This window comes from Myxocyprinus asiaticus, chromosome 20 (genome assembly GCF_019703515.2).
Source record: "Myxocyprinus asiaticus isolate MX2 ecotype Aquarium Trade chromosome 20, UBuf_Myxa_2, whole genome shotgun sequence".
Classification (NCBI taxonomy): domain Eukaryota; kingdom Metazoa; phylum Chordata; class Actinopteri; order Cypriniformes; family Catostomidae; genus Myxocyprinus; species Myxocyprinus asiaticus.
This window is the reverse complement of record NC_059363.1, coordinates 15295853-15313123: the sequence shown is the minus strand read 5'-3', so window position 1 is coordinate 15313123 and position 17271 is coordinate 15295853. Positions and strand designations below refer to the sequence as shown.

Below are 17271 nucleotides of genomic sequence, written 5' to 3'. Positions count from 1 at the left end.
CTTTTTTGTTTACTTTGTGTCATTTTTGAGGCTACAAATGTCCGAACACCATTCACTTGCATTATATGGACCTACAGAGCTGAGAAACAAAAAAATCTTTGTGTTCTGCAGAAGAAAGAAATTCATACACATCTGGGATGGCATGAGGGTGTGTAAATTATGAGAGAATTTTGGGTGAACTATCCCTTTAACTTGACTGTAGTTTAACTACTTTAATTTGTTTGGCAAGTAGTTTGAACCTCCACAAGCTTCCCCAACACTGTTGTTTGAGTGTCAAATACCATTTTTGTGTTTGTTAGATGGTGGTCTTCTGTTCCATGGCTGAATTCTCAAGTATATTCTTCACCCTAAGAGAAGCAGTTTAAGTCACAGGTGTTATTCAGGTATTCAAAATCAATGTGTCTGTTTGTGTGGGGCTGTGTCTGTCTGTGTTTATTGAAATCCTTCTCTTTGGCTTGCTTTTTCTTTTGTACATAGTCATGCCCAGAACAGAGTCCTATTGGTTTGTGCCATGTTGGCTTTTATAACTGGGGCTTGAACTGCGTTTGTTAGTGTGTATAAGAGTAAGGTTGGGACATGCACATTGTTCTCAGACACAAGTTTGATGAGAGATTTTTCCCTACATTACCAGAAAGTTCATATGTGTTCACTTCTGTCACAAGCTCATCTCTAACACATAAACATTTATGAAGGCCAGAATACTGTGATCTATACATTATGAATTGTACACTTTATGAATCTGTGAATACTGTGATTGCTAGTCACTTATTTTTATTTATGAAAAATACATTAAGCATATTTATAATCATACAATATGTGGCCAAAATGATATGGGCATCCAAACACTACACCCATTTTGCATGAGCATTTACTCAACCATGAGCATTGTTAAGAAATTGTGTTCGCTCTGGTGCTATAACAGCTTTTACTCATTTAGGGAGGCTTTCCCTAGATGTTGGAACATTCCTTTTCAAGCCAAAGGTGTTCAGGTCTGGGTTTTGTGCAGGCCAGTCAAGGTCTTCCACACCAGACACCGCAAACTAATTTCTTTATGGACCTAGCTTTGTGCACAGGGGCCTTGTCATGCTAAAACAGAAAAAGTATGCCCCTTTGTATTAAAAAGTTTGTCTAATGCAATTGCATGGCTGTTTTCTTGATTTTTACTGTCCTGTTAGTAATAGATGTAAGTGAAATAGCAAAACACAAAGACACTTGGACATTAATTTATACACAGAGCATTCTGTCCCGTTCATACTCTTTTTATTATTTATTTATTTTATTTTTTTATTATAATTACAATATTATGTTGTTAGCATGTAGTATTAGTGTGTAGTAGCTAAATATAAAAAAAATGGATTTATCAGTTACAAAGTTCAGTTTGAATATACAAAACCCACATGCTGTTTCTTCATCAACAACCTCTGGGCTAACTAACTATTACAAGTACCATTATAAAATATTTCCCTTCCCCCCCAAATGTTCAAAGCATCAAGAAAACGAAAAAGGGCTGAAATCTAATCTAGTATGAAAAGGGTGAGTGGGTTAATTCCATCATAATTTAAGTTAATTGAGGGTGTTTTAGTCACAGCTGTGGCAGGTGCTTTTGAGTCGAGTGCTCTCAATAAGGACTGACCCCTGAGGTTTGTCTTTCTCTGCCCCAGTGCTTTTCCAATGTTTTTTTCACCATCGTGGCTATTAATTTGTTTTCCTTTTCTCCAATTCTTTGTTTTGATTCATCAGAAGGATTTCCACCGAAAAGCAGACAGGATGCAATGGATGAAGTAGAGCAATGTGGCAATATAGGAGAACACCTGAGGGGAGAGAGTATTAAAAGTTCAGTCAAACATTAATGGAACTTCAAACAGCTGTGCAGTCAAAGGTTGAAATGTACAGTCAGGAGCAGTCACCATGTCTGGACAATTTTAACAGCAGGGATTTACTGCATTCAGGCTTTTGAGGGAAGTTACAAGTTTAACTGGTTTACATTCAGTGTTGGGTAAGTTACTCTGAAGTAATCAACTACAAATTACTAATTACTTTTTTTTTTTAAATATTTATAAAAATGACTTAAGAAATCACATTAATTATTAAGTACTTTCTAAAACACTTTTGACAATTCACTTTTTTTCTGTTATTTAATATGTCTATTGTTCCTTGTCCAATGTCACACGCCCTACAGCTGTAACAGAAATGCAAACAAATGTACATAAAAATATAATTAATATTTTAAATATACAGTATTATAAATAATCATAGTTTAGACATACTGTATGTGTAACCCAAGTAATGTATTTCAAAGTAATCACCTTAATTGAAAGTCAGTAACTGTAATCTGATTTCAAGAATTCAAAATGTAATAAGTCATATTACCTTTTTGACTTAAAAGTAATTATGAAAGCCTAACTAATTACTTTATCAGATTACACTCAACACTGATCAAGTTCAGATCAGATTATGTCATATTTTTATGTTTAAGTTTAAAACATTTATATGGCACAACAAAATTACAACAGTAACACACGAAGATTCATTTACATTTATATAATTAGCAGATGGTTGTATCCAAAGCAGCTGTTACAGCACATATACATTTTTATCACATTGTGTTCCCTGGGACTTGAACCCATAACCTTGTGGTTGCTAGTTGTAGATATTGTATATAGCAGGTGTTATTCAATTAAATTTCCAAGAGGTCCGGTCTCGACAATTCCATCCTACCAAGGTACAGACAACTATTACTTTCATCATAACGTATCATAATAACGTATCATTTCGTAGCCATTCTGGAAGAAATGCACTTCTTTTTTTTTTCTTTTTTTTTCTTTTTTATAATTGTTATAAATTTTTCCAAATTGGCAGAAATAGTAGCCAACTTTGTAAAATAATAATAATAATAATAATAATAATAATAATAATAATAATAATAAAGTCTCTTAACAACTGGGAAAGAATGAGGACATTGTGGCCCAAAGACAACCAAAGTAGTGGACTATGGGGGATCTTCTGTATACCGTTTATATGTAGGAAAGATACTGTATGGGGGTTTAGGGGTAGGCTAGCCCAGGGGCGGACTGGGAAGAGAAATGGCCTATCAAATAATCAAATTCCCATCCATGCCATGCCATGGAATCTCACTATGTTTGTTACTTCTCCTCATTCCTGCAAGTTATACACAATCAAATAATGTCGACAAATACTTCTCAGAAATATATATCAAATAGATTTATTTCTAAAATAACACACAGATGATTTCAATACAATACAATACGATTTCATTGCTTTGACAGCCCAAACACACCTAAAAGCCATTTAAAGACTTTACATAATAGAGAACCAGTCCGGCCCTGGGCTAACCCCTGAGAGACAATATTGCTAATGTAAAAGTCTTAATGAACCATTTTTATATTTTCCTTAAAATGCAAATATACCACAAACAAACAATGTAAATCTAAATAGTTCAGTTTAAAAATACTGTTTTCTATAGTTAAGTATAAATGGGCTGACTATCAAATAATCAAATTCCCATCCATGCCAGAGATTATGTCATCTCTGACTCTGATTAATTTTCACACAATGTAATGTCTAAAAATGTCTGTTTATTATCTATAGGCTCGAAACATGTTGATTAATAATGCTAATTTTAGACGGGGATAAAAAAATAATAATCGTTTCTAGTCCAAAGGCGCTCTGGAACCACGATAAATTGTTCTGTCACAAACCTTGATTGGACTGAACCGTCAGAGTCATGTCAGACACATGAAGATTGTTTCACTTTGCTTAATTTTTTTTATTTTTTTATTTTATTTTATTTTTTTTGCAGTGTATTTTAGCGAAAGATGCCGGTATCCATATATATTGCTGCTCAATCGTGTTTCTCCGCTACGATCTACTGTCCTTAAAATAACCGCGTCTGCAGCTCTACTGTGCGGCGCCTCATGTCGCAGACCGGGGGAGAGGGGCAACGCGTGTGGAGCTCGAAAGGGCATTAATGAAGCGTATTCGGAGCTAGAGAAAAGTGCTATCACTGATCAGTGCTATCTACGCCCCGGAGTGCTTAAGGTGTACACTGCCCCGTTGTTTTGTCGCGCTGCTAACCTAAAGTGTAGAAACGGTGAGATGGGCCAACCGTTGTCATGTTGTCTTGAGGTCCGGATGGAACCGGTCCGCTAATTGATGACCGCTGGTAGCCTAAAGTGTGTTTCACAGATGGTTATGCATAGTATTCATACTGTTGATCTTTGTGTGTGTTTTGTGCTTACCACTGCTGCGATGTCGATTTGGTAGTACTTAAAGAGATCTTTGGGCAGTTCATTTTTCATTTTGATGGTTACAGTGGCCAGGGAGACTGAGGCACTCAGATAGAACATGGCAGCAATCAGGTGATAAATAAAGTCCTGTACACAGAAGACATCATCAAAGCCAGCTCATTGACTATGCACATACACACACACACACACACACACACACACATACAAACACACATGTTGGTGCAGCTATCCTTATGAGGACTCTCCATAGACATAATGATTTATTATCACACACACACACAAACACACACACACACTGTATCCTTTTTCTTTCAGCTCACCGCTGTAGCCCAGGAGCTGTGGTTCTTGTGTCCTCCACAGGCGAAGATAATGAGCCAGAGGAGGGTCATCACAAAGCAAAAGACGGACACAAACATGACCCATCCCTGAGGGTTCTCGGGTTGCACGAGCGTTGAAGCCACTAGGATCCATACTAACCCTCCAAACACCTGTAGGATATGCAAACATGCATAATTTCAGCACAATTATCAGTAAGTGCATACCCATAGTGCTGCCCATGCCTACATTTGCCACTGATCAAGCATCAAAGAAACATAGACCATCCACACAAACTGGCACAATGTCAAATTGAGAAAGTTTAATTAAACACAAAATCCCTGTTTACATTTGTATTTCACAATCAAATTTCAATTATACTTCACAGCTACATTTAAGGGGATAGTTCACCCATAAATTAAAATTATGTAATTTACTCATGCTTGTGTTGTTCCAAACACATTTGATTTTCTTTTTCCTGTGGAACACATTAAGATAAATGTAGAAGAATGTTGACGCTGCTCTTTTCTTCCATACAATGAAAGTGAATGGTGACTGAAGTTGTCAGTCCCTAAAATTCTGCCTTTTGTGTTTCATGGAAGAAAGTCATATGGGTTTTGAATGACATTAGAGTGAGTGACTAATGACATAATTGTCATTTTAGATTAACTATACCTGTTGATTACATCTTTGAATCTAAATAACCAACATGAACAGAAACAATGAGAGGAAATAAAGTGAAACTATCCCATAAAAATACTGTTGGTATGGGCACCTGTGCTGCAGACACTGCTTAAACCACAATGACCTAAAATAAACACACACTGTCCCATGTTGTTCTCTCTTTCTCGTCCACTAATCCTCCCAACCACACTCATTTTGCCTTTACTGATACATGACCTTGCAAAGTTTACATTCATGTCCTTCAAAGCTCAGAGTAAAGCCTAGACTACAAGAACTACAAAGCAAACTGTCTTTTTAAACAGCATCCTAGTGTTATACACTATTATATTGTGTGTAACATATTAATCCCGGTGTCAAATGCTGCTAAGGAGGTGCTGGGCTAAGACCCCAATGTTTGGAGGAAATAAAAATAAAAAAATATAAGAAGAACATATATATATATATTTTTCCTTACGTCCAACCTCGTCTACCTTTTAATAAATAAAAATCTTCTGTCAAAGACGTCCGCACGTGTGTATGTAGAAAAATAAACCCTAACGGTATGTAGCAAATTTGTACTGGAATTGTGGAAATAATGCAGATTTGACTAAAACCAAAACATTATGAAATATAAATAACTGTAAGGATATTATGGTAATCATAGTTTGCGCCAAATTATTGTAGTTACAATTTTTTTTTATTTTATTATTATTATTATCATTATTATTACAATAATGTAGGCTAAGGTATTTCGATGGTAAATTTCTGAGCTGTAAATGTTGCGTTCACGCACCAGTTCAGGCAGGTAGAGGATGTCCGGTGCGGTGGTACAGATCATTAGTCCTCTGGGCAGACTCTCCATCGACTGCGTGGCCGCTGCCATCGTCCCGCTGCTGCTATCCGTTAGACCAGAGGAATGAATGGAGTAACGGAGCCACAGGTGCGTCTTTTCAATGTCCACCTGAGACCTGAAAAACCTGCTTTGCCATTATTAATGCTTGCGTATGGACACTCCCTCCGTGAGGAGAGCAATGGTGTGCTGCACTCACTTCAGCGTGTTGTGAGAGCCAGGAAATCGGGGTTGTGTGTGTGTGTTTATGGTAGCAACAGGTTGAGTAATACTGAACTGGTCAATCAGTTCAGGTGTTCACAAACGTAGGCTACACACACGTTTGTATTTCTTTTATGGTGTAGACTTTCTAATGACTTCTCTTTTTTTCAGTGTGCTTTAGTATTGTCTGCAAAGAGCTTTAATGTATCAGAGAGCTAGAAGGACATTTTCTACCCCCAACCCTACCCATAACTTCACACATGTATTGCATTTAAGCATTTTCTTTAAGAAATTATTTAGTTTGTATAAAGCAGTTTTCCTCCTGTGGTCCATTGTCAGTTCCCCAAAATGTAGGTGGTTTCAGGTTTGCTACACTTGTGGAGGCATTTAGTCCCTAATGCAGGCAAAACCTGACTCACGTACAGGTACAGTATATGTATGTTTATGTAGCTATGTAAATGGAGACATACCATTGATTTTTATTGCTTCTCTGTAACCCAATGCAAATTATAATTACAATAGGCTAACCCAATTTTTTAGCCCTAGCTCTAAAATAAGACGTGGTTGCATTTTGGAATGTATACATTACCTACTATTTGCTTTATTTACAAAAATTGTTTCCAGTTGAGGTTTTTCCAGGATGTCTCCAAAGGAAGGTTTTGTAAAAATGTTGCTCACATATGGGCAGTCCCTTCTGAACCCAGCATCTCTCTCTCAAGGGTGTAGTTTTGAACAATACTGAGAACATATCTTAACTTCTAATATATACATAAAATATAGGTGGTGTCCGTTTAATAGTATAGTAAAATCCTAATTAAATGTAGGCTATGCTTATGGAATCTCACTATGTTTGTCACTTCTCCTCATTCCTGCAAGTTATACACAATCAAATAATCTCGACAAATACTTCTCAGAAATACAGTATATATCAAATAGATTTATTTCTAAAACAACACACAGATGATTTCAATACAATACAATATGGTTTAATTGCTTTGACAGCCCAAACACACCTAAAAGCCATTTAAAGACTTTAAATAACCACTATGTTAGAGGTGTTGACACAATATAATCCCTTCAAAAGCCCTCTCCAGAGTTTAATTCTTAATCTAATTCAGAATAGGCCTATGGATCTTTTGATAGATTTGGCCCTAGATGAACATTGTTTGGTTTTTATTTTTGCTTTGTTTTTACATTGGCTTGTTTTGATAGTCATCTCAAACCTATTTCTCCTCCTAGTTTGATAATGATCACCTCCTCAAATGTAATTTGTGGTTGGTTAGGTAGAAGGTTTCTTCCTGATATTCTGTTGGTTATTTAAGATAGGATAGGGATATCTGTCCCTGATATCCTTTGGGCTGCTTGAAGGTTGGTTTGGTTTGATTTGGTGGTTGGTTTGTCCCTGATATCCAGATGGTTAGTTAGAGGTCTGGTTTAGGTGAGGGATTTATATTAATTATGTGATCATTGTCATGTGGTTGGTTTCTTGTTTGGTTTATCTGGGGCTAAATTGGATTTTCTGTTGAATGAGTGTTTCTCTCCTTTGACTTTGTTTTTCAAGAGGACTTCCATCGTAGAGAAGAGAGAACTGCATGAATGAAGTACAGCAATGTGGTAACAAAGGCCATAACCTGCAAATACAAATTAAAAATGTAATGCTAAGCTTTATGCCACTCTCCAGTTTAATCACATTTAGGCTTTGAAAAGACTGGAACCTTTCCACTTGTGTTTGACCCAAACAAATAAAATGTTTTGACATTGATGAGTTAATTTCTACTTTCTTTGGCTATGTGAGGACAGATATCTACCAGAGCTTGTGGCATAACAGGCCATGTTTCCTAAGTGGGGTGAGTAGGAAGATTCTTAATGTAGGAGATTTGAATCTGTTTATGAGGTATGGCTTTTATATGGGCAGATTTTTAAGAAAACCGATCAATCAATGATTCACTTGATTTCAATGATTCACTTTAATTATCCAATCTTAAAGGGTGGGGCTTATTCACATTTAATGTGTAATTTGATTTACATATACATCTTTACACAATTTGTCTCAAATAAGTACAAGTTTTTTTATTATCTGTGATTTCTGGTCCTACTAATATAACCTGCTTTACCAAAGTGAAGTAGAATAAGACTTACCACAGCAGCAATGTCCAGCTTGTACATTTTGAGGACATCAGTGTAAGGTAAAGCATTCAAAAAGATGGTGATATAAGCCAGAAGAACGGCAGCACTCAAGTAAAAGAATGCAGCAAAGGCATGATATCCAGCATCCTAAAATAATCAGGGAACAGAAAAAGGGTAAGAGGATATGACTCAGATGCTGAGTCACATCTGGGATCATCCCAGAGGTAAAATGTATTGCTCAGAGGTTTCCTTTGCTTAGCTCAGGAGACTTGGTGGTGATTCTTAGATATCTCTTATTTTAGTATCAACAGTCTCTCAGATGTTTCTCCTCAAATTCCTTAGGAAAAATAAAAGTAGACACAAGTGAGACGTGAGAAAGTTCTCAGAGAAAAGGAGTCAAAATTGAGAATGTGGCATGAGAAACATGGGCAATCTTTTTTTTAATTTAAATTTTTAATTTTTTTATATAGCTGTAATATCTTTCAAGACTCCATTATAGGAACATTTTATTGATCAGAGGTTTCTCTTTCTAAGCTCAGGAACATGAAATTTACATTTATGCATTTGGCAGACCCTTTTATCCAAAGTGACTTACAGTACACTTATTACAGGGACAGTCCCCTTGGAGCAACCTGGAGTTAAGTGATTTGCTCAAGGATACGATGGTCGTGGCTGTGGAAATTGAACTGGCAACCATCTGCTTACAAGGTCTGGGGTTTAGCCCACTACGCCACAACCACTCAAATTCAGAGTTTAAGTCTATATTAAGAGTGAAATGATAAGGAAATAGGATTAGAGTTGTGCTCAATTGCTGACGTACTGTAATAGAGTAGAGCTATACAGTTTATGTGCATAGTGCAGATAATTTGTTCTTGGAAGTAAGTCGGTAGTCATATACCAAATGCCTTTATCCAAAGCAACTTAAAGAAGTCTTGTTACAGGAACAATCACCCTGTAGCTTTTTTTAGCTTAAAGGCACAATCATGATGGCTTTTGACTAAATTCTTGAATAATTTGATTAATAATAAATATTATATGGTAGTATTAAGAAATGTTTGAGTTCATATTGAGACCTTTGACTTGGTGCACTTTTTGTGAAGCTGTTCAGAGCTCTTCTGAAACTTAAGAGGAGTAAAATGTGAGAGCACCAGAGTTTTTAGCTAAGGAGAATCTGAGCACAGTGTGTGATGTTGTTGTGATCTCTTCTAAAACTTTAGAGGAGACAAATGTGAGAGTGTTAGAGTATTTTTCTCTGGAGAAAAATGTGAGAAGCAGCAGAAGTCTCCATTTGATGTCCATCTAACCTCATTTCTGTCTAGGAGAAACATTTGAGGTATTAAAGAAATCTCATTTGTGATTTTTCTTTCCTCTGGGATTCCCTCCAAAAATCCAGTTGATAAAATGTGGATGTTTGTTTGACATACATTCCTATATATTAAAATAAATTATTTCACTATCCAAGGAACCCTAGTCCTGCAGGCAATGGCTTTTTTTAATTATTCAATGCCTTGAAGAAAAAAAAAAAAGCATTGTTGATGCTATTGATTGAGTTCTCCTGGCTTGTTTTGAACCCAGAACATTCCTTTAACATGGAGGTTCATTAACCAAAATTGAAAATTCTCATTGTTTAGCCACCCTAACATTATTCCAAATCTGTATAACTTTCTTCTTTGTAGTATAGTGGTGTCTAAAGATCATGATAGATCACAGACAGATGTTTCTTACCAGGCCAGGCCATATGCTGCTCTGGTTTTTACCAGTGATGAAAATGAAGAACCAGAAAGTGGTGATGAGAAAGCAGAAAATGGACACAAACATGACCCAGCCCAGAGGATTTGCTGGGACCACATGGGTGGAGGCCACCAGGGTCCACACCAATCCACCAAACACCTGGAACGTACATCAAGACATATATAAAGATACTTCTTGAAAAAACATAAATACAGACATTTCCCCCAAAAGTGTGTGTCTCTATGGCACAATCACAACATTGCTCTGTTTGTTTGAGCATCCTAAAACTATTCACTCAAACAATGGTGTGAGTTTGTGGTGGGGATATCTGTTTGGCCTACTAATGGAAAATAGTAGGAGTGTTCTGGAAAACTGTTTGTACACAATTGCAATCTGTTTAGTGACACTAGTGGTGAAAAAATGACTTCATTTTTAAATTGGTATGGAGGACACTGTACCTTTAAAAGTAATTGTAATGTTAAAAATGCTGACATTTATTCACTAAGTGGTTAAATAGAAATTCCAGTGTCTTTACCCTCATCATCCGGCTTGGCCAAGTTACTCCTGCAGTTAAGTTGCTACTGAACAGACTTAATGGATGTAGCAGGAATTAGTTATGAAATGATGTCACCTGAAAGCGTTTCACTGAATAACCGTGTGAGGAAATAATCTGCCCTTACTTCCATGTGTACCAACATTAATTCTGCCATTCAGGTCCTGGATGAATGAGTATATTAGATCATAATGCACAGAGTTCATTGGAGCATAATAATTGATTATTGCACGGTTTTCACCCTCATTCCCTCTACAGAATATTGATCTCTTGCAGGTTCCTCTGACAACACAGGTTATATGGTAGTTCTGACTAATTTTTATACTGGACCAGCTATGTTTAATTTTGCATTTAAATGCTGAATTTTGAATGAGTTTCAAAAACTTTCTGACAGAAAATGTAAAGCGTATGAGATTGTTCTATTGTTCTGGTGCTTTGTCACACAATTTTTCTCACTTTATATAACAATGAAAACACACACACAACACAACACAACCCAACACAGTACCACATTTATTAATCATAAACAAGTAAACAAAAATGTCTTTTGCATCATTCATTTAAATTTATTTGCTGTTTTGCTATTAGTTTCTAGATGAATTTTGATGTTTTCATGCTCTCGGCAGCCAGTAATTCACAGCACAAAATCATGTTTATCCTTGTTGCAAGTGAACACCTATTTAATGTAGTCTGGGCCGTATTTATTTATTTATTTATTTATTTGTTTGTTTTTTTGCCTTGTGTAGTTTTGTTCATGATTCTTGAGGATGAGGGCATGTCAAGCAATCCATCCATTGGCATCTGCCCAATTTGGCAAGCTTCCACCAGGTGGCAAATGAATATGCACCAAAATACTAATACACTAAAGTAGTGTATAAACAATGCAGTGTGACGTATGGTTCTCTGATGTCAATAACAAAAGATATGGGAAGCCTTTTCTCCTTGATATGCCTAATTATTTTTGCTAATGCACTTTCTACAATGCATTACTGTAACTAACTATGCATTATAAAGTCAGTTGCATTTTACTTTTTGCATATAGCTTTGTTTTTCCCTGCCGCAATATGTTTATAACAGACCACTTTTTGGTATGTGACCCACCAATTGAAATACATTAAGATAAAGCACAATGAGCTTTATAACCAGACTCAGTTATCATCCAGATTAAAATATTTTCAGTCCTCACCTGTCTATACGGTCCCTTTATTAAATTTTATTTTTTTATTTTTATTTTTTTTTTTGCTAGGGCCACATAGCCAACACACCCTTTATTTAAAACGTTTAACACAACTTACACAAACCGGAACTCCAGAGATAAAATTATTTTAAAAGGAGCCCAGCCCCACAGTATACAGCAACCTCGTTAACTTACCTCTCTTAAAAGATAATCGTCATACAGGCAGTATGAACCTGTGGTTGTAAAGTAATGTATTCTCTTCTCAGTATTTACTCAACTCGCCCAACTGCATGGATCCAGTTTCAGATTAATCTTAAAATGTATTAAGAGGTACTAATGACATGAATACTTAGCTATTCACTGAAGCAGTTGTGACAATCAAAATACATGCAGTTTCTCTGTATTGAGAATGTTGCCAAACATTTTATACATACAGAATATAAGAACAAAATATATTTAAATGTCCCAAGGTGTGTCACACTAAAATCAAGTTAATTCAAAATGTTTATGGGAAATAACTGCTTTGACTCACCCGAGTTGTCTTACATTATACACAGTTTAAGGCACACATGAAATTAACTGGGACCTCGCAAAAGCCACAGCTTCTCATAAATTTTGTATCTGGTTGTACATATTGTGTCTCTGTCATCTCTAGCGATGTCCCAGAATCCTTTACCAGTTCTTCCTTAACCATGAGCTTCATTCTGTCTCTCTTCCAAACTTTAAACCACCAGGACTAAATTAATTAGGTGGTAGATAAAGTGGTTAAGGTTTATAGTCCCCAACAACTGATTTGATCTAAGGATGATCTCACTGGTTGCATACTTACAAACTCTGGAATGAAGAGAAAATCAGGTATGGTGGTAAAAACTTTGCTGCCACTGGGTAGCACGCTACCAGTCACTGAAGAAGCCATTGTGTGTGGTACTTAAGGAAATACAGGTCTCCAAAAAACTTGGACAGGGTCGAAGTAGGACTTTTTAAACACTTCCCTCATTCATATTGTCCCTCCCTATATCCTGATTCCTGGTTCATTTGCTCTTCTCATTATTCAGATCTCTGGAGTTCCACGGACCTCTTTGTGTGTTGTGTAGAACTGGTCTGATTAGATCTCAATTATTGAAATGTTTACACATGACAGTAGTACAATCTCCATAAATGAAATATTTCCTTAACATATTACATATTAAGGTTAAATCTCTGTCAAATAAAAGTTTTATGAAATGTTTCCTCAACACATTACAAAAGTAAAATCTCCATACTAAGTGAAAAGATTCCTCAACAAATAACAAAATTCTACATAAACAAAATGTTTTCTCTCCACATTATATAAAATGTCTGAAAATGAAATGTTTTCTGAACACATTACAAAAGTAAACTCTCCATAAACTAAAAGATTAATTGGGATTTGCTCCCATTCGGACATGAGAATATCAGCGACGGCGAGGACAGACAATGACATTGGGCAATGGGACCTGGCTCTTAATCTGTGTTCCAATTCATTTCAAAAGGTTTTCAATGAGGTTCAGGTCTGGGCTTTGTGCAGGCAAATCAAGTTCTTCCACAGAGGACTCAATAAACCATTTCTAAATAGACTTTGCTTTGTGCACAGGTGCATTGACATGTTGGAATTGAAAAGGGCCTTCCCCAAACTGCTGCAACAAAGTTAAAAGCACACAATTCTCTAGAATGTCATTGCATGGCATAGCATAAAGATCTGTCCTCACAGAAATTACTGTTATATGTACTAGTGGCTAAACAGTTATTGTTGTTGGTGTGAGTGTTTTTGCAGAAAATATTTGTCTAAATTATTTCAGAATTAAGTGTATTAAACAATATGTGTTTGTTTATATGTAAATGTGCACATCTACATATACTATATCTAAGTATTTGTAAATCATGTACACTACCGGTGAAAAGTTTTGAAACACTTGACCGAAATGTTTCCCATGATCTTAAAAATCTTTTGATCTGAAGGCGTATGCTTAAATGTTTGAAATTAGTTTTGTAGATAAAAATATAATTGTGCCACCATATTAATTTATTTCATTATAAATCTAAATTTAATAAATAAAAAAAACATTTTTGAAATTGATGACTTGGACCAAATAATAAAGAAAAGCAGCCACTAAGTGCCCAGCATATAGATGGGAACTCCTTCAATACTGTTTAAAAAGCATTCCAGGGTGATACCTCAAGAAATTGGTTGAGAAAATGTCAAGAGTACATTTCTAAAAATTCTAGGCAAAGGGTGACTACTTTGAAGATGATAAAATATAACACAGTTTTGATTTATTTTGGATTTTGTTTAGTCACAACTTAATTCCCATAGTTCCATTTATGTTATTCCATAGTTTTGATGACTTTACTATTATTCTAAAATGTGAAGAAAAAAATTATAACAAAGAATAAGTGTTTCAAAACTTTTGACCGGTAGTGTATGTGTGTGTGGATGAGTGATTTTATAAGGATTGTTGCTCTACAGTGGTGTCTGTGCATCTTACAGTACACATATTGCAGGGATAGTCCTAAATAGAGCAGGGTAATGAAGGCTCAGACTGATGGTTTTGAACCTACAATCTTTCTGTTATCAGCCCAGTTCTTCTACCACCAGGCTACGCCTCCATGATATTCTTTCACTACAAATGCTAACATTGTTGAATTTGGTTTATTTGTTGGAACCATGGTAGTGCACATGCTTACAACACATAAGAGCCATGTGCACACATGCAGGTTTGAATCACTTATCATGAAGTCATGGAGATTCACTGGTCAAAAGGTTTGGAAACCATGTTTTTCCTCATAACATGCTGTATATGCAGAATAGGCAGAGGGTTACATCAGTATGATGATGATGTATGATGTAAACAGAAATTATGATGTTTGGGTGAGATTTAGAGTGAGAGTAAACTGAAACCTCTTCCATATGTTTCTGTTTCACATAGAAAATATTTACTGTGTGGAAACAATCCAGGTAAACATTTAACCATTATATCCAGTGATCTCAGTTAACATCGGAGCCTGTTTTAAAGGTGAAGGTTCTCACACACGTGTGTGCTGTCGGTTTAAAGGTAGCAATGTCTTTTTAAATTCCACTCTTAATAGTAATAAATATATGCTGAGACATGTCTGCAAACACACACTACACCCTCTCTCTCTCTCTCTCTCTCTCTCTCTCTCTCTCTCTCTCTCTCTCTCTGTCTGTGTCTCTCCCCCTGTGTGTCAGACAGACAGGCTCTTGCAGAAACTAACCTTTGTCTGACGGGCTGGCGGATCATGTGTCTGATGAAGACACACATCCACACACCTGGTTGCTTATGAGAATACTCGTAGTGTTAAACCGCTTAAAAAAATGCCAGTTTGTTGCTGTTTTGATCTGGTTACCTAAGGTAACAATGACATGAAATGTTTGAGTGATATGTTTTTCTTTTGTTTCTTCTGGTAGCCACTGTTCACCATCACTTTTGTGCAAACAGCCGAGGAGCAAACACTTCATATCTTACAGTCTGGCCTAAGTAGTAGCCTAGTAGTTAAGTAACTAGGTTAATAATAACACAAAGTTAAAAACTTGATCTAAGTTTGGGTCAGGGCTGGATGTAGCCAACCAAACATTTGGCAAACAAATTTTTATATACAGTTGTGCTCAAAGTTTGCATACCCTGGCAGAAATTGTGACATTTTGGCATTGATTTTGAAAATATGACTGATCATATCATCGTCTTTTATTTAAGGATAGTGATCATATGAAGCCATTTATTATCACATAGTTGTTTGGCTCCTTTATAAATCATAATGATAACAGAAATCACCCAAATGGCCCTGATCAAAAGTTTGTTACAGACACACAAGGTGACACACACAGGTTTAAATGGTATTTAAAAATTAATTTCCCACACCTGTGGCTTTTTAAATTGCAATTAGTGTCTGTGTATAAATAGTCAATGAGTTTGTTAGCTCTCATGTGGATGCACTGAGCAGGCTAGATACTGAGCCACAGGGAGCAGAAAAGAACTGTCAAAAGACCTGCGTAACAAGGTAATGGAACTTTATAAAGATGGAAAAGGATATAAAAAGATATCCAAAGCCTTGAAAATGCCAGTCATTACATTTCAATCACTTGTTAAGAAGTGGAAAATTTGGGGATCTCTTGATACCAAGCCAAGGTCAGGCAGACCAAGAAAGATTTCAGCCACAACTGCCAGAAGAATTGTTCAGGATACAAAGAAAAACCCATAGGTAACCTCAGGAGAAATACAGGCTGCTCTGGAAAAAGACAGTGTGGTTGTTTCAAACCATACGACGATACTTGCTCAAAAATGAGCTGCATGGTCGAGTTGCCAGAAAGAAGCCTTTACTGCGCCAATGCCACAAAAAAGTCTGGTTACAATATGCCCGACACCTTGACACGCCTCACAGCTTCTGGCACACTGTAATTTGGATTAATGAGACCAAAATACAGCTTTATGGTCACAACCATAAGCGCTATGTTTGGAGAGGGGTCAACAAGGCCTATAGTGAAAAGAATACCATCCCCACTGTGAAGCATGGTGGTGGTTCACTGATGTTTTGGGGGTGTGTGAGCTCTAAAGGCACGGGAAATCTTGTGAAAATTGATGGCAAGATGAATGCATCATGTTATCAGAAAACACTGGCAGCCAATTTGCATTCATCTGCACAAAAGCTGCGCATGGGATGCTCTTGGACTTTCCAGCAAGACAATGACCCTAAGCACAAGGCCAAGCTGACCCTCCAGTGGAAAAAGGTGAAGGTTCTGGAGTGGCCATCACAGTCTCCTGACCTTAATATCATCGAGCCACTCTGGGGAGATCTCAAACGTGTGGTATTTGTGGCCTCATAGACAGCTATTACAAAAGACTGCACGCTGTCATTGATGCTAAAGGGGGAAATACACAGTATTAAGAACTAAGAGTATGCAGACTTTTGAACAGGGGTCATTTCATTTTTTTCTTTGTTGCCATGTTTTGTTTTATGATTGTGTCATTCTGTTATAACCTACAGTTGAATATGAATCCCATAAGAAATCAAATAAATGTGTTTTGCCTGCTCACTCATGTTTTCTTTAAAAATGGTACATATATTACCAATTCTCCAAGGGTATGCAAACTTTTGAGCACAACTGTATATACACTGGGGGACAAAAGTTTGGAATAATGTACATATTTCGTTGTTTCAGAAGGAAATTGGTACTTTAATTCACCAAAGTGGCATTCGACTGATCACAAAGTATAGTCAGGACATTACTGATATAAAAAACAGCACCATCACTATTTGAAAAAAGTAATTTTTGATCAAATCTAGACAGGCCCCATTTCCAGCAGCCATCACTCCATCACCTTATCCTTGTGTAATCATGCTAAATTGCTAA

The 17271-nt window shown here is 36.4% G+C and overlaps 1 protein-coding gene across 3 annotated transcripts; it reads right to left on the bottom strand.

Annotated features, from left to right (window-relative positions):
* Nucleotides 1-1238: 1238 nt before the first annotated feature.
* malb (mal, T cell differentiation protein b) lies at nt 1239-12859 on the bottom strand. Of its 3 annotated transcripts, none has more exons than XM_051647196.1 (4): nt 6040-6307; nt 4589-4756; nt 4260-4394; nt 1239-1811 (listed from the first exon to the last, which is right to left on the bottom strand). In XM_051647196.1, exons 1-4 carry the CDS (start codon nt 6127-6129, stop codon nt 1737-1739), a joined length of 468 nt encoding a protein of 155 aa, XP_051503156.1. In that variant the 5' UTR covers nt 6130-6307; the 3' UTR covers nt 1239-1736. The 3 variants fall into 3 exon arrangements, with proteins under 3 accessions (XP_051503156.1, XP_051503158.1, XP_051503157.1); XM_051647197.1 differs by lacking the exons at nt 1239-1811; nt 4260-4394; nt 4589-4756; nt 6040-6307 and adding exons at nt 7198-7928; nt 8437-8571; nt 10150-10314; nt 12715-12859; XM_051647198.1 differs by lacking the exons at nt 4260-4394; nt 4589-4756; nt 6040-6307 and adding an exon at nt 12715-12816.
* Between the last annotated feature and the right edge of the window lie 4412 nt (nt 12860-17271).

What these genes read in the sequence shown, in the direction of transcription:
- malb (XM_051647196.1), bottom strand. Translation starts at nt 6,129, where the DNA reads ATGGCAGCGGCCACGCAGTCGATGGAGAGTCTGCCCAGAGGACTAATG. An exon ending in ACAGCTCCTGGGCTACAGCG is followed by an intron (nt 4,395 to 4,588) that starts GTGAGCTGAAAG and finishes TTCTGTGTACAG; the next exon opens with GACTTTATTTATCACCTGAT. An exon ending in AAATCGACATCGCAGCAGTG is followed by an intron (nt 1,812 to 4,259) that starts GTAAGCACAAAA and finishes CTCTCCCCTCAG; the next exon opens with GTGTTCTCCTATATTGCCAC.